The sequence below is a fragment of the Scleropages formosus genome, chromosome 18 (genome assembly GCF_900964775.1).
Source record: "Scleropages formosus chromosome 18, fSclFor1.1, whole genome shotgun sequence".
Lineage (NCBI taxonomy): Eukaryota > Metazoa > Chordata > Actinopteri > Osteoglossiformes > Osteoglossidae > Scleropages > Scleropages formosus.
This window is the reverse complement of record NC_041823.1, coordinates 5,688,349-5,706,107: the sequence shown is the minus strand read 5'-3', so window position 1 is coordinate 5,706,107 and position 17,759 is coordinate 5,688,349. Positions and strand designations below refer to the sequence as shown.

The 17,759-nt window shown below is 50.6% G+C and overlaps 1 protein-coding gene across 4 annotated transcripts in view; it reads right to left on the bottom strand.

Moving 5' to 3' along the window:
- The window catches only part of vps13b (vacuolar protein sorting 13 homolog B), a 249,181-nt gene that overhangs the window by 28,154 nt on the left and 203,268 nt on the right, over positions 1–17,759 (bottom strand). For all 4 annotated transcript variants that reach the window (XM_029245971.1, XM_029245972.1, XM_029245969.1 and 1 more), the window contains exons 37-42: positions 12,584–12,786; positions 11,025–11,235; positions 9,562–9,746; positions 3,792–3,988; positions 2,631–2,812; positions 1,752–2,116 (exon numbers count right to left, since the gene is read on the bottom strand). In XM_029245971.1, coding sequence (XP_029101804.1) covers positions 1,752–2,116; positions 2,631–2,812; positions 3,792–3,988; positions 9,562–9,746; positions 11,025–11,235; positions 12,584–12,786 — 1,343 coding nt within the window. The remainder of the gene's footprint in view (positions 1–1,751; positions 2,117–2,630; positions 2,813–3,791; positions 3,989–9,561; positions 9,747–11,024; positions 11,236–12,583; positions 12,787–17,759) is intronic.

Genomic DNA, 17,759 nt, shown 5'->3' with positions numbered 1-17,759 from the left:
GGTGCTGTTCTCTCACGCTGTACATTAAGTGCACATTTATGTTCTGTGAGAAAGTGGGATGTATAAATACTACTGTGCTTTACTGTGGCCTCCACCCCACCCCCTATCCCATCCCCCAATGCCCACAGCCCCCACCACTTCCTCCTGAAGGACCGGATCCCTTTCAGAACCCCCGCGAGCCCGACCCGCAAGCCCGACGTCTGATTGTGCGCCGGCCTGGGAGCCTTCGGCTCACTCGCACGGCTCGAACCCGCGCCGGCCTCCTGACCACATCAGAGCCGGGTGGCGGGCAGCCTTGACACCAGGAAACAGGAAAATTACTGCGGCAATTACACAAGTGTATCCTTCTGCGGTACATGTTAACATTTCCCCCCCGTCGCCGTTTCAATCAGCACACCTAACATGCGGTTCTGTTTAATTGCATATACAAGGCTGGCTTGATGAAGAAGGCAATGAAAGGCTGGAATGTTCCTGCGAGGCATGTTCGCAGGTTGCACACGTGCCCGAGCGGCCCAAGACCTTCTCTTTTTTATTAATACTTTGTAAAAACCCAGTTCATTTGTATGCAACCTTGTTTTGAGACAGAGGTCTTCTGCCAGTCTTCTAAAAATATTCACTCAGAGCATCTCAGCGAGGAAAAAAACAACCAAAAAATTTCCGTCTTGGTTACAATTCAAACGCTGTGCTGAGTATATAGAAAACAGCCAGAAAACTGCCTCGCGCTGGAAGTTAAGTCCCGGGTTCAAATGCTGCCTCCTGGTGTCGTACCCCTGATCAAGGTACCTTCCCTCAACTGATACGGTAAAAGAAACCCAGATGTATAAATGAGTAAATCCCTGTAAGTAGCTCACGCTGTATGCTGCTTTGGAGAAAATAATCAGCTAAATAAAATAAATAAAATGGAAAAAAATATTCAGAGAAGAAGGAAAAAGTAATAAATAAAAGAACAGACACTGACACAAATCAGATGTGTACAAAAGTGTGATTTACTCTCCCATCTATCTGCTGGCAGAGGACTGAGTGCAACTGGATTGATCAATCACAGCTGAGGAGATCTGCAGATTTCCCAATCGGCCTGACAAACAGGCGCTCCCTGAAGATGTGCTCAAGTAGGCCTCCCCGGCCCCACGGGGCGGGGAACGCTCCTCAGGGACCCCGGCGTGTCCAAAACCGCTTTGGTAGGACAGGCGCAACATGGCAGGCTCTCAGCGGCGGGCCGGGGAGTCTGGCTCGATTTACGACAGGGACCGAGGTGCAACTGGAATAAACAAAATCATAAATCTGCACGGCACCGACAGCAAGACGGACCTCGCTCGAGACGACGGTTTCTTCCTCCCGTTTCTGTGTACTTATGGATTTGGTGTGATCACATGCGCTACGTACACAGAAAAGCGCTGTACTGCCTGACAAAAACGGCGGGGATTAGAGAGCAGATCCTCCCTGAAATGGAGGCACGAGTCATGCAACAGTCTGCTGGTTTACAACATGAACGTTTCACCGATGCGTTTTTTCAGGCGACTCACCGGAAAGGAACTAATGACAATTACGGGCCTGTTTTGGCTTATGGAGACGGCGCGCGGTCCTTAGCCAGGGACATAGCGATGCGTTCATTTTTTTACACTCATTTGTCCATATTTTCATACCTGGTCGGTATCTGAGGTAGCCTACTACACTTCAAAGCAATTTGGAGGAATTTCTGGGCCTGGGCTCTGAGGGTGTGACCGTGGAGCGACCAGCACGCCGCTCCTCACCTGCTGCCAGGCCTGCATGGCCGTGTCCAGCGTGTGGACGGTGTACTGCCCCACGCTGAGGAAGACGGGATCCACAAACACGTTTCCGTCCAAGAGCAGCTGCGGCTGCTGGACGGGGGGTCCGCAGGAAGCCGCCGCCTGGCCCCGCAAGGAGAAGGGCCGCACCAGGGGCCGCAGCGTCAGGTTGCGATACTCCAGCAGCCGGCAGTCGAGCTCGGCGAAGAAGTGCAGCTCGTGGCATACGATGGCGTCGCAGCTCCACTGGCGCAGGTACACCCTGGGTCCTCGTGCCCCTGCCACCAGGTAGCCCTGCTCCTGGGGCAACTTCCTGTCTGGCAGAAAGGGCCGCAAGCGCTGGGCGGGAGCTGGAGATCCGACCAGAAAGAGAAGACAAGGAATTGAGAACAGGAGGTCTGAGGATCAGTTCAGAAAAAGCACCACAGCGTAATTATGTAACGCAGTACAATATCAGTCACGTCGCTTATGGGAAACGGCAGTTTGAGCGCATCCTCTGGACAGTGAAGAACTTTTACACTCACATTCATTTAGCTGACACTCTTCGCCAAAGTGACTTACAGCGTTTTAGTTACTCACACTGATTTACCCATTTATGCAGCGGAGTAAATCTTACTGGAGCAATTCACGGTGAGTACCATGATCCAAGGTACTACAGCAGGAGGTGGGATGCATAAGTGCGTTCTTCAAACAGAAGTCGGGAGCTCTAACCGCCATCCCACCTGACCACAAACCTTGAGCCAAAGCCTTCTAAGCTCCTCAGCTCCACGCACTCCCTCCCCACCAGGCCCCAGCACACTGATGCTACAGATCACTCTTGTGACACGCCGGAACTGGACGACGGCACAGCGGCGTGACTGCTACCTGTGCCCAGCTGCTCCAGATGATGACAGAGGTGCAGCTCGATGCAGGCCAGCTGCAGCGACACTCCGAGCGAGGGCACAAATCCGGGCGCGAAGCAGGAGTCCACACGGGTGCAGGCGGCAAGAGCAGTGGGTGACACCAGCTGGTCACATGGGAGCTGAGAGCCCGATTCGCTGTCCAAGCTGGGAACAGAGAGAGGATGGTCAAAACCCCTGACGTGGAACAGTCCCAGTGATTAAAATCCTGCTCCCTCTTGAAGTACCACTCCTGGATCCCTCCCACAGGTTCATTCACAGGTTCCGGATGCGTCCGTCGCCCTGCCGTGACTCTCCCTGTTGAATTTGCATATTCTTAAAGACCGGCAGGTTCGAAATACACCTCTTCCACACACGGCACGCCCTTGCAGCCTCAGAGCTGAGTCCCGCTTCCATAGAAACCTCGGCAGACCATAATCGCCCGTACGGTAATTTAACTAAATAGCCATTTGTGCTGTAATTTGTAGCTACTATAATTCCCCATTGAAAGTCAGCAGGAAGCTCTCATAAGAAAGAACGGTCGGTGAAATTCTCTTTAAAAAGATAAGCATCATATGTTGACAATTTTCATTATGTCCATTTGGCAGCAGTGCGCGCGTTCCTTCTGTGAGAAACCCAAGGAAGAGAGATGAAACGGAGAAGTAAAGACGGGGAATTATTTTTGATCAAAAAGGACAAATAATTTAAACATAAAGGAAATGTACTGTTTGGAGTATGATTATAATGAAATGCAGATGTATATATAGACTTCTTTTTTTTTTTCCTTCTTAAACTCAGTTCTTCCCTTACATGTTTCCTCAAGTCCTCGTGCCGTTCCTGCGGAGCACCGAGGAGCCCACGCAGAGCCGGGTCGAGGTCGGCCGAACCCAGGAAGGGGAGCCCCGCACACAGCAGCGTACGGTAGATCTCCATCCTGAGGACGCCTCCCGCTCAGACACACTCAAGGCATCGGGGACGGGGGGGGGGATGCCAGGAGCGGCCGGGAAATGCTCAGCAGGCCCTGAGGCTTTGGATCCAAGTCCGCTGCCGGCTTCTGTAGCCCAGACGTGGCAAGGGGCGGGGCACGAGCCGCAGCCCGTTGTGCTCGCCGGAGTCCCGCTTCCGAGTGACCCACAGCCCTGCTCACCTCTGCTCGTCCCCTCCGTCCGCCGCTCCGTTCAGGACGATCCTCCAGAGGTCAGAGGCCACCAGCTCGGTGCGCTCGTGGGGGGGGCCAACGCTGGGCAGCGGCAGCTCGCAGGCCATGCTTTCCGACAGGCTGAACTCGCGGTATGGCACGAAGGAGCGCTGCAGCTCATCCCAGTACTCCAGGCTGCACGGCACCTGCAAGGTGCGAGACATTGGTCCACCGGACGCTTCATCAGCATCTACATTTAATTATTTACCTGATGCTTTTCTCACTTACAATTATTTACCCATTGATACAGCTGGGTAATTTTTACTGGAGCAATTTCACGGTAAGTACTTTACTCAAGGGTACGACAGCTGGAGGTGAGACTCAAACCTGTGACCGTTGGGTCCAAAGGCAGCTACTCGACCACTATTCTACCAGCTGCCCCAGCAGTCAACACTAAGTTGTCACTGTGTCACGTTTAAATAACATCCATATCAACCGTATCTTACACATTTATTGACCTTAATCTTACAGATTAATATAAGTTTTTCCGTCAGTTGCCAGCAGTTCTTGGTTTGTCTTTTGTTTACTTTGTTTGTCTGTCTGTCTTCTGTTTTGTTTGCTTGGGAGAAAAACATCTGCTAAATGAATTAATGTAAATGTTAAGGTTTGGGATGTGGGAGTCGGCCTTCAGGACAGTTTTTAGAGAGTAGTGTATTGCGTCAGTCCATCTAGGATAAGGTCTTGACCCCCTTGACCCTGACAAGGACAAGCAGTTATGAGAAGTGAGTGTATCAGTGTGTTGATGCTCCCTTTCGACTTTAGATTCAACTGTCATAAGAGGTCTTGCTTTATAACCTTTGCTTCACTTATCTGATGATTTTGTCCAAAGGCACTTAGAGTGTTAAGCCATTTCGTTTATCTATTTATATATATACACACACACACACACACACACAGGCTGAAGCCGCTTGCCCCAAGCGGGGTCGGGGCAAGCTGGAGCCCAACCCGGCAACACAGGGCGCAAGGCTGGAGGGGACACACCCAGGACGGGACGCCAGTCCGTCACAAGGCACCCCAAGCGGGACTCGAAATCCAGACCCGCCAGAGAGCGGGACCCGGCCAAACCCACTGCACCCCCCGTTATCCATTTATAAAGCTTGCTAATTTTTACTGTACCCCTTCAAGGTAAGTACCTTGATCCAGGGCATTACAACAGGAAGTGGAATTCAAACCTGTGTCCAAAGCAGGCAGCTTTAACCACTACATCACCTGCTACCCTAATTAAAAATTGTTGATTTTTAATAATATGATGATGTTTGACTTTACCCCAGTACCTCATGGAGCAGGATAGCCCTGAGTGGTGGAGAAATGACCTTCGGCCATATGTTCTCTGTCTGAAAAATCACTTAGCAGCAACATGCACGATGTGTCATAAATTGCACATGCCATATGTGGCAAATGGTGCCACTGGTTACAGGAAAACGTCGGCACACCTGCAAGCTTGGTGGGGTGGGGGAGCACTCCCTGCTCCGGGTGAATGATGGCGGCAGTGTGACGTGCGCAGCGCCTCGGGCGAGAGGGCGCGAGTTCCATGACACGGACACACACTCCTCTCGTTGAGGCATGAGAACTGCATACTGCAGGAGTTGGGCCCGAAGACACACTCCCAATCACTAGCAGTGTTCCAGTACTACCGTGGTACCCTACACCGTGAGCTTCAACACACACTGTGGTGTGTTTCACCAGCGGAAGGCCGAGCGCTACCCCTGTGCAGCGTCACACAGTCCCTCCTTGAAAGGTCCCGTAAACAAGCCTTAAGTGCCGAGTCGCTGCTTCTGAACCGGGGGGTCCGCACCGGTGCTTCCGGAGGCCGTGGGTGCCGAGTTTATTTATGTCTTTCTGATCCTGGCTCGCCATCACTCAGCCTGCGAAGGGCCACACACGGCCCCGAAAGCTTTGTTCTCGTGTCTTGGGGGGAGGGGCGGGTGTCTCCTTTTTCCTACATTAGTGTTAAGCAGTAAGTTAGTAAGAACAGAAATATAACTCAGGGCTTTTAACCTATACATATTTTACATATTGACCAGCAGGTGGCATACTGGCTAGAGCTGCTTCCTTGTACTTGCAGCACCCAGGTGCGAAACCCACCTGCTTCTGTAGTACCCTTGAGCAAGGTACTTTACTCTGAATTCATACAGTAAAAATTAACCATCTGTTCCCTTATATTAAAAAAAAAGTGTGAGCTAAATTATTAAATGTGTCAAGATGCTGCTCATGTAGGGATAAATGTCAAACTAATATCAGCCTTCAAACAAGATCAAGGTGGAATTTTTGCAGTTAACAAGTGTCAAAATTTTCTTAATATCTGCAAAAAAAGGACCTAGTTTGACACCATTTTGGCCTTTTTTGAGGTGTGAGATGTAAAGCTCATCAAGTGACAAGGACAGTCAGCAACAAGTGTGTCTAAGGTGGTGCTTGGGCTGCAGGTTCGAATTCAGCTCAACCTCTGGAACCTTAATGTTCTACCTGTGGGTTTCCTCAGGCTGCTCTGCTGTCCTCCCAAAGGTCAAAGACACAGATTTCAGGGGGACTGGTGACTTTAAACAGCAATGTGTGTGTGTGTGTGTGTATGGTCATGTTGCACTGGTTCAACAGGACTGGAACCATCGGGGTAAATAAGTGAGGCTTCGAAGTGCAGAGTAACAACAGCACCAACTGCAGGGTAATGAAAGCAGTGGCATTCGCGGTTCATTTGGGGTCAGCGTTGCCGTGGCACCCACATGTTGGCCAGGCGGTGTGCGCAGACTGTGTGTGGAGTGTGTGCGAAGAGAAAGGAGGAATGGCTGCAGGATGCAGACGCCGAGGTGGACGCTCCTCGAAAAGTGGTTGAACCCAGTTGTTGGCGTTTCATCACGGCGACTCAGAGGCTCACCCGCGATCCGGCCCATGGACGGACATACCTGCTCGCGGCCACAATGAGTCGACCCTCCCGTTGGGCTGCAGGTGTGAACTGCTGGACGGACGAGCCCCCGACACCGAGAACGGGCCACTCCCCCAGCCCCACCCACCCCCGCAACCCCCGCCCACCTCCGCCCATGTTTAAAATCACGGCTCTGGTTAATGGACGCGGTTTAAATTCCCCTTTGAGATACTGGAACCAGTCGTGAAACCACAACTATTTAAATGCAGGAAATCTTGATTTTATAAAACGTTAACGTGATCCACCCTGGGGATCGGCTGGGCCTGGCGGACGCGGCGCTCAACCCTGGCAACGGGCAGACCCCCAGCTGTGTGCTGTTCACCTGTGTGCCCCGCCTCCTCACACCCCCGCACCGCTGGACCCCCGGTGGGGAGGGTTCCTCTGAACCGGGAGTGAGACGCCAAGGCCGCGCCGCTCCTCTCCTCCGTTTCACGTGGAAACCCGAGAGCCCTGAGAATGAGTCACTGCCTCTGTGCGCCCCTCTCCTTCTCCATCTCTTTCACCATCTCCACCACCATGGGACGGCAGCTTTAAGAGCCCCGTCTGAGCGCCCACAGTCTTAGTGCTGCACTTCAGCTCCTCGCAGAAACCAAATAAAATGCCAATTAATTGAACCTCTTTGAAGTCGGGAATAAAAGGAACGCAAGTAGACAGTCGCTCTGCCGTGGAGCTGAAATCAATTAAGGGCCCTAACGGGTCAGAGTTAGCAGCGGGGCGGCTAACGACGAGTCCCCCAACCCCCCCCACCTCCTATGTGCGTGCATGACCGTTTCTGCGGGAGCATTTGAGGCAAAGCGGCCCCGGAATCCAGAAACAACTTCTTTCTCATCTCGACTTGGAATTTATTCACAATATTTCGTACTCAACCTCGATCGCTCTTTTGAGCCGCATCCACTGCGCTGCATTCGCGGCTTCGTTTGCGTCCTTCTTCACATCTCCCCTCTAAAGCAGCAGTGCTCACTTGGAGTGTCCCTTCCAGTGCACCACTTTTATATGAAATCTCTCTTTTGTCAAGAGATGTGTCACTTGGAGAGCTGTCGTGGAAGTGTGCGAGACAACGTTGAACCCACATGTTCGCCATCAGCTGTACTTGGACCTCCAAAACATCGTTAATCTCCGGAGACGCGCAACACGTGCCAATGTGACACGGCGCAGCGAGGCTGGAGAACACGTGTCACCAAGTGTCACCTGTCACTTTAAACCCACAACATCGCTATACGGTCAGTCACGTGCGAGTGTTCACGCTTCATCGGAGAGCTCTAAGGTGCGACCGAAAGCATCATCTGGACCATTCAGACATCTGGTGTGTCAGCTTCAATCAGTCACCAACCGAATGGTAAACGGGACTAATACAGCTGGTGAAACACTGCAATAATATGCATCTATTCCTCACATAACAGGTTTAATTAGTTCTGCTAAATCAGACCGTTAGGCAAATCCTCGGAATGTGGGGTCAAAATACCAGTATTTCTTATGGGGAAAGAAAAGAAAAGAAAAAAAAAAAAACGGACAAAAAATGTCGCCTTGAATAAATCAAAACATCCAAATACAAGTTATTTTTTTATGTAACACAACAATAAAACCAATATATTTCATCATACGTGCAATGAAAATTATTTGTGGCTTATCTTTTAAGGGTGTATTTTCATTCATTTATTCATGATCAATAACTGCTCTTACAGTAGAGGGTCAGAAAGGTTTTGAGTCAATCCAGGAAGTGTAGGGAGTGAAACAGGGTACACCCTGGGTGCAGACAGCTTGATAATTTGGCTCATTGATGGATTTGCTACAATGTTAGAAGCTGGTTAGGGGAAAAATGTTAGTAAAATGAATAATAAAAAAATACTAGTGAATCTGCTATTCCAGCCGCGATATTAGATTTACGTTAATCGATGGCTCCCGGGTGACAGGAGCCCAGATAAACGGCATGAATGGATCCGGTGCAGGGTGCGAGCTCTCTGTTACAAACCTAACTGGTCAGGCTCCGAGTTGCCAACAAATAACGTCATAATCCAGGACAGAAGGCCTGTATTGCAGGCCACGCTTGGAATGTTTTTTTTTTAACCCTCCACTTTTCCCTCCGGAACACAGCCTTTCATATACAGAAATATGAACAAATTATATTTCTTGTTTGAGTTTGATTTTTTCAAACAAATCGTGTGAGTGCATTGAAAGATTAAATTACTTTCACAGCTGCATCGACTGCTTGAAAGGAAGGTCGTGACTTAATGTAAGAAACACATTTCCGTGCAGCCCGGGAGGCAGAGAGGAACACAACTCTGTGTGCGACTTCACCCTTCACCACAGCTTTGGTCCTGAAGCAGAATATCGCCGGTGATCCTGACGACTGTCGAACCTGTGACCTCGTAGGCCACGTACCGTGCCTGCTGCCACTTGTTACTTGCCCGGCACTGGCAGCAGGCGGTCAAGGAGCGATGCTCTGATGGAGCGCTAGCGGAGACGCCCTCCTTCGGTTGTCCCTCAGACCCCAGAGGAACGAGAGGAGAGGTTACCGAAGAGTCCCGTGACCCCCGACTCACCCCAGAGCACCGCCTTCGAAACCACATCCCCTTCTCATTAAATGCTCCATTTGATTGTTATTTATGTACAGTGACGAAATCAAGCTTACTTAGCATGAGCATTTCGTGCGTGTGTGCGTGTGCGTGTGCGTGTGTGTGTGTGTGTGTGACAGCATTAGTGGTTTGATGTGGAGTCACTTCTGAAAAAGGCTGATTCACAGTAACGGCGTTCGGCCGTGAACTTAGGGCAGCGCAATGCTGCGCTCTGGGAGGGTCTACTGACCTGCAGCACATCCCCCAGGTCCGCCGTGCTGATATCGGGGTCCTCCGTGGTGTTGAAAGGCACGGGGGTGATGCGGACAAAGGTGAGCGCGCGGGGCTCCGGGTAGCGCCACAGCATGACGCCGGGGCTGTCGTCCGTCTCATTGTAGAACACCACCTCGTAAGCGGCAGGAAGCTTCTGGGAGGCTGCGGGAGAGATGCAGAGCAGACAACGATGAGCAGTTTTAATTAGAGCACCCCACTGGAAGGACTAATTGCACTTTGAACCCCTCTTAATGCATTTAAACTCTATATTTAACTGCAATCCAAACCCTCTGCAAGTGAGGGGGCAGCTGATAGTTTAGCGGTTAAAGCTGCCTTTGGACCCAAAGGTCATAGGTTCAACTTTCACTTCCAGCTATTTTACCCTTGAACAAGGCATTTACCCTAAATTGCTCCAGTAAAAACATTACGCAACTTTATAAATGGGTAAAATTGTAGGTAGATTAACACTGTAAGTCGTTTTGGAGAAAAGTGTTAGGATAAATGAATCAATGTAAATGTAAGTTGCTGGTGTTTATGGGACAAAATATAAAAGCCAGGATGGTAGGGACAGGGGGGTGGGGGACTCGATCTGGAGACCTTTGGGATAGAACTGGCTTTTATTTCAAGTGGAACATTCTCCATGGAAGTCAACAAGTCCTGCGGCACTGAAAGGTGAACGACATGTTTGTGCGCCGACGTGGACTTCCTTTGTACCACCGCGGAGGAATGACGTGCTTCCATGGCATTGTTTTTATTTGCGTTCGCCGCTCCCCACAAGAAGCGTGGCGGCCCAGCTGCTCCGCGCCATGTGGGCCCTGGGCCCTTGCCCACACCCTGCGCCCGCCGAGTCTACACACAGTCCCCCCCCCCCCGGCCCTGTTTGCAACATGTTGCGCGCAGATCGATTTTTTCCTACTGAAAAAAGGCCGCTTCTTGCAAAAACAGCCACACGAAAAGCATCAAAGTGGAAGGGGAACAATGAGGCAAACACATGACCACCAGGCCGCCCTTCTGCCTCTCCGTCGAGAGCAATGCCTCGTTCTCCGGGATCGCGCGGGGCCGGCCCTTCCGTGGGATCCCAGACAGCACCCCCGCATCCCTAGAGCCCTGGCCTCCTTGGGTAAGCGAGTGCGAGAAGAACCGGGCAGAGCTTTGCCGAGACAGGAAGTTCAGTCATGCTAACATGGGGGCTGGAAACATGCTCCGCAGACCGCTAATTCTGCACTGGAGCGACATTCTGCAACTGGATAGCGCAGGAGTCCCGCTTTCGGTCCCTCGTACCTCCAGCCTGTTTTGTTGTGGTTATGGAGAAATTCAAAGGAGAACAACAAGGTTGAGAACAAGCAGCGGGTGGCTGGGTGGGTGGAGTTAAGTTAGCGTCAACACGCTAGAGGCACCCGTCAGAACCCGCCCCTCAGAAACGCCCCCTAGAGGGGTCACCTGAGTCCTGGATGTACTGGAAGAGGCCCGTCCTGAGGTCATCCGAGCTGTGCTCTGTCCTGGGGTGCTGGGTGCCGGGAGAGGGGAGCCGCGCGCTCCTCAACACGTCCTTGGACTCCGGCCTGGTGTTGCCGCCCTCCTGGTGGAAGAAGTCCTGCAGGTGGTCCTGCACCAGGACCAGGCAGTTCAGGTGCTCTTGTCCCCAGAAGACCTGTGGGGGGCAGACAAGGCCAGCTGACTGCAGTACAGTTTCCCCCCCTGGGTGGGCGGGTGGTGCGGGGCACCCGGGCCTTTGGCCGAGCCTGCCGGAATCTCTGACTCAAAAACGGTTCTCACACAAACCCTTCACTGGGCAGCCTGCGAACACATCAAGAACCTGGAAAGTTGGGGGATTCCAGGTCTGAGCTCGAGGGGAAGAATTTCGAGTGGTTTCTGCGCAGGAACCGATTAAATCGCCATGACCTACCGCATTTGCCAGAGGAAACGCATGATTATGTATTAAGTGTGCGTATTGAGTGTGCGTACCCACTGATCTTGCCGTTAATGACAGGCAATAAAGGCATTGTGCAGCATATTAAAGAGTTTCGTTCTTACGCAAAACCGAAGCGGAGCCGTTTCAATGCGCAACATGCCACTCGCTGACAATAAAGCGGAAAGTTGTCTGCAGAAATGCCATATGGCGAGAGCGCTCTCGGGAACAGCTCATCGAATGTTACCTCTAATGTTCGACCCAAGGGAACGATAAAGCACAGGGCCCTAATGGGCTGTGTCTGGGCACAAAGGAGCGGAGGCCAGGAGATGAACAAGCCGCTGTCTCCCTGTTGGGCTCCAGGGGGATCTGTGTCACAACACAGGAAGTGTAGGGGCCTTTGGAAGCGGCGCTGGCTCAGTGCACAAATACACAAATACACTCATCCCTCATCATAACGACATGACTTATACCATCTATTCCTCAACGGGTTACCATGCAACGGCTTATGAAAACATACCTTTGTCTTACAAAGGACTTATTATTCAGTACAAGCACTGAAAAAAATGTTTACAGCACATATTTTTTACGTCATCGGACACTTTAGTGTCTCAAACCCCAAAGTGGTGTCCATCTGGCCATTTTCAAGATAAAATCTGGTTTATTGACTTCTAAATTTTCATGGAAACAATATCTGTAGCAGCAACAATAAATACTTGCTGGCATAAATAAAGCCTTAACCTTGTGACCTAATGAAGATCACGTAGCGTCAAACATTTGTTAATTACGCAGTACAGCACTAGTACGAATGTGGGGTCTGTGTGCTTTTCAAAGTGACATGAGAAGTGATCTCAAAAACTCAAATGACCAAAAATGTCTCCTAAAAAGTCAGAGGAAGTGAAATAAAAACATAAATATCTCATTAAAAAGCAAGTTAAAAATCACATTTCTTCCCCCATCAGAAATAATGGTAATTTGATCCTCTCTCAACAGGAATTTTTAATAATGAGGTGACTTCACAGAATAAATCAATCCTCTTCTGTGAGAGACAGGTGTAAAGAAGCAGAAACCGGAGGGAGGCACCGTGTACCTGAAGCAGGCCCCCCTTGAGGTCCAGCAGCAGTTTGGGGGGGCCCGGCTCGGGCCCGGGGCTCCCGCTGTGCCGACACCACTTGGCCTCCAGGTCGGCGCTGCAGCAGAAGGGCCCCAGCAGGACGCGGCTGCGCTCCTTCAGGCCCGTCTTCAGGAGAACGTCCTGAAGCTCCAGCTGCACCAGGGCTGCCTGCAGGGGCTCTGCGAACGACAGCGGGAGGACAAGCGTCCGTGTCACAAAGCATGAAGCGGGTCAGGAGGAAAGCACTGAGCGTGGGCAAAGGAAGGGGGCGATGAGTTTATGGGGACATTTTAAACAGGTCCGCTTGCGAGGGGATGAACTGAAGAACCTATAAATCTCCCAGAATCCTCTCCAGGGCGGTCCTCCCACGACTTGCCGGCTTGGAAGCGCTGCCCCGGTCCTCTCAGAACTCGGATGCCATCCCGCATGAGTAAGAGGTCGTGTGGCGGGGGCCTCGAGTGGGGTCTGACGTGGACGGGGTCCGACCGCTGCGCTCGGACCCGGGCCCACAGTTTACTAGAACCACGGGCATCGTCGTGATCTCAGAGCGGATCGGCGCGGCCCACAATAAAGGAACATCTCATTCAACGCTGTAATCTGGTAACACTCGGGGGACAATTTTCCACCTTTTCTTATGAAAATCTGTATTTTTCCCTTTTGAAAAATATAAAGTATCTTTGATTCATTCCCTCCCTTTTCTCTTTGTTACCCATACCTCTCTGCAGGCAGCCACTCTCCTCAGGTACATTTTTACTGCAAGGAAGAAGTCCTGCTGACCTCGACTGGAATGACCAGCGCGAGAGGGATGGAAACTGAGAACCGAAAGACACGAGATCCTCGTGAGGGACCCTTCGCAGCTCACGGACGAAGGTCTTCATGTCTTCAATGCGTTCTCTGTTATATTGCCTCCCAAGATCATACATGGGGAGAAAAGAACAGTCGGGACCACTTCGCAGCAGTCAAATCCTCCATATTTGACGACGGTCATGACTTCCTACGACTCCTCAGAGAAACCACGTGGGCCAGATTCCCATAATTCATCAGTGCAGTTAAGGTCCGGAGCCACGCAAAGAAACCGCTGCCGAGAAACCCGCGGGGCAAGGGGTGAGGGAGTGCGAGCTCTTTGAATTTTATGTCCTAATGCCTGAACGCTGGAGCCACATGGCTGTAATCGAACCTCCTGGCAGTGTACTTGCCTGGTAATCTCAGCGGAATTAATGGCTTTGTGCAGCGTGCCGCAACAAACAGACGGCCATCGCGAGCGCCATTAAGGCATGGCGGTGTGTGATGTGGTACAGGCTGGATCCCTGAACATGACAGCAGCGACCTCTTACAACGGCACTCGTTGCTTCGGGGACAGACGGGGAAACACCAGACCTGCTCCTGACATTTATTTATCACAAACTCCACTTACTTTCACCTTGCTGGTGGTACGTTGCATACATTTACCGCATTTATCTGATATTGTTCTCCAAGGTAACTTACCATGCTAGGTTTACCCAGTTATACAGCTGGGTCATTTTTACAGTGTCAATTCATGGTAAATACCTTGACCAAGGGAACTACAGTGAGAGCACGTTTTGAACCCAGGGTTGTTTAAAAGATGACAGCTCTAACCGCTATGGCACCTGCTGTCAGTGGTGCGTCAGGGTTCCAGGAAGCAAATCGGTCTCTCAAGGACTTAATCCTGTTCTTTACCCCGGGAAGCAGCTTGAGTTGCTCTTCATTTCAGTCGCTTCTTGCGGCTGCTCAGAAGAGATTTGTTACCCAGAACGATTGTGATCACAAACTGTAGTCAGAACCTTTACACTGGAGCCATTTAGGTTGAGAATGTGCACTGGCAACCAGGAGCGCCCGAGCTAAGCACTTAACACTCGCGTCTTCTGTTTCTGGAATGGACTCCGGATTACCATGACATTGCGCTGACAGGCAGTCATCGATAGTGGATGAATGGATGGATGGATGGGCACTTCACAAGAATGGCTCCAGGAAAATTTCCCCCAATTTGATAAAACAGAGTCATTTCAGCCATCTACAGTGTCACTTTTTTTGACAAAATAATCAAAACAGTTCAAACGTTTAATTTCAGATCTGCGAGTCAAAAGTTATTTTGAAGGTTCTCCAGCTTTTGCGAGCTCCGCGTCTTCCTCAAACCATGTGAAAATAAGAACATGTCGAAGAAGACCACAAAAGAAGGGATTCGCCGGCTGTTAAGCACCGGCGGGCGACGCCATATGGGAAAGTCGTAGAGCGGGGGCTCGGCCGGCTCGCGGGCACCTGTTGTTTTCGTGGGATCGGCTCCCTCCGGCTCCGCTCGTCGCGTTTTGGGTTTGGTGTTCATTTAAAGGAGGATTCCTGAGAATCTGAAACACATCCTGGTGAAACGAGCTCCGTCTGCGCTGCGCGCTGCAGCTGACGGCCATGTCTGGTTCAACCGAGGGGTATCGAGTTTCTCCCAGTGGGATTTCCATGCGTAGGCTGGCGTGGAACACACGGGAGGGGGACCTGGTCGTCCGGTGCCACCGCTCACATAGTCCTCCTCTGCAGGCCCTCGTGCCCAGCAGCCTCACTCCCGTCGGTTCAGAGACTCTGAACAGATCTGATCCAAAATTGAGCATCATGTGCTACTTCTGCAAAAAAGTAGCAAATGGAAAGCACCGCGATTTGAAATACATCTTTGGTTAATCACGGAATTCGGTTTGATTTAGGGTGTCGGTTTGGCTCTGGCCGGCTCTCTGAGAACCGCTCCATAAATAATTCACATCCCCTTAACGAACTGCAATCAATTAAGGATCCCGACAGAGTAACTGAAAGCAGAATGACTGTGACAGATATCGTCCCGGAGGCTTGTCGACCACGCACAGCACTATCGCTTAACCAAATTACCGAGAGGAACAAGTTCCTTTGAAAGAAAAAAAAAAAGAGCTGCTGACTCTTGCGAAACTCAGAAAATCCGCAAGCAGGGTTATCCTGGTACGGCCTATTTTCCATGTGGAATCCTGTAATTGAGGCAGATGTTACTTGCGCTGCGTGCTGTCATCATGGTAGGCCGTAGCTAAAGCAGCACTTTTACACCATGCACACAACATGTGCAGCACTTCCAGAAGAATCCAATTTGTCCAATGTAACTCTCCTTTTGTAGGCAGAACTTTGCGCGTGGGTTTGCTTTGCTCCAAGCGTGTCCACGATAATAGGTGACTAACGGACTCTAAACGAATAACGCAACGCAATGTTAACACAAGACATCAGACTCAGTCTGTGCGGAGTTTGGATGGTTTGGATGCTTGCGTGGGTTTCCTCCAGGTGCTCTGGTTTCCTCCCACAGTCCAAAGATGTGTGTTTCAGGTGAACTGATGACTATTAGTTACCCGTAGTGACTGGCTGTGTGTGACTGCCCTGTGATGGACTGGTGTCCTCTCCAGGGTCTCCCTTGCCTCACACCCTATGCTTCCAGCACAGGCTCCGGAGCACCGCGACCCTGCACTGGACAAGCTGGGTAGGAGGTACGGTAAGGAGAGCATGTGGTGTGTGCTTTACCTGGTTTGTCCATGGTATCTGGAAAGAACATGCGCTCCCTGCTGTTCCTCTCATACATTTTTGATATGCAACGCTGAGCACGTTGGTAATCTCTCCTTGATTAAGTAAGACCTACCCGTGTCGCACCCCAAAGACCAGTAGGGCTTATTTCGAAACTTATTTTATAATTTGCTTCCCTGCCATTAGAAAAAAAATTATGCGATGAATAGCAGAAAATATCTCGCTTTATACTGAATTTGACAAAGTGAAACAATTGCTGTTCCATGCACGATACTTCGTGAACACGGCGGCGAACGATTAATCAAGCACTGCATTTGGTCAAAGAACAGAGGGGTCTTTTCAGACTATTTCAGTCCATATTAGTAAATCACTGGCGTCTGGGTCAGAGGGCTCAGGCTCGTCCCGCTGATGGTCGGCACAGGGATTACGGAGTGTCCCATTTCAGGGATCCGGGGCCATCTGTTCTTGCCTCCTACGTTCCTTAATTTTCACAGAACTATAAAAGCACCTCCACCTTTGGGAGCATGTGGTGGAACTGCGAGGCTCCTACTGCTTCTCATTATCACGAGATCCAGTGACAGGCTTCACTGTCTGCCTAATCCCCCTTTTACCCCATCTCTGCACCGGCGGAGGTATAGTAAACCCCCCCAGATGTTCTCTGGTGGACAAGAAGCTTGTCCCTCGCTAGAGTGTAACAGGAAACGTGGCTCAGGTCCTGCTCCATCCTCCATACCCCCGCTAATCCCCTTGGGCTCCTCCGTCTCCTTGTGACCTGCACTTCCTCGAGACCCCGGGCTGCTGCACCCTTTATGTTTCACCTGTCCTCTGACACCCTCCCACAGCATTTCTGTCTTGACAGATGAGATGAGGGTCCAACATCATGGTTCACCTCTGTCATTAAGCCACTGGAACAAGTCTGAGTCCAAAGAAACCTACATAACTCTGAGCGTCACAACCAGCAGCATCTCTGGTTTGTGTTTCAGACAATGGAAACCGTTTGCCGACATAAAGCAGGGTGTTTCACCTGAGTGTCTTTGGAGAAGGTGGCATTTCTGAAAAAATATGAAATCACTTCTTCCAGACCCGTTTAACTAGGGGGGGGGGGTGACTGGCAAGTGGAAATTACTCTGACCAGTCACCTGTTGAATTAGTCCAAACCTGGCACTGGATGAAGCTGAACTCTAAACTCTACAATAATGTGACATGTGTGACGGGTTTCAAAAATTCCAGATGCTTAAAACATCACATAGTTGTAAAAGGGAGACTATATGGATTATTATTTTTATTTATTTATTTTTTTTTTTAACAAGCAACAATAAATTAGCATATTTTCACAAACACCCACAGAACCTAAATACTGGGGTTTAAACCCCTCTACTGTCTGCTGCTGCAATCACAGGTCAGAAAGGGAGCATCTCATGGGGTCTTAACCACAGGCCCTGTTTATAGTAAACAAAGGGAAAAGAGTTGGTGATGAATCTGCCCACAAAAGACCAAATGAGAGGAGGATCACCGCTAAAAATAACCGTGCAAAGTTAGGGATTAATTCTGCGACGAGAGCAATCGTCTCTACGCTTCTCACAGTTCTTCCGCTGTTTCTCATGCCGGGTGTTTC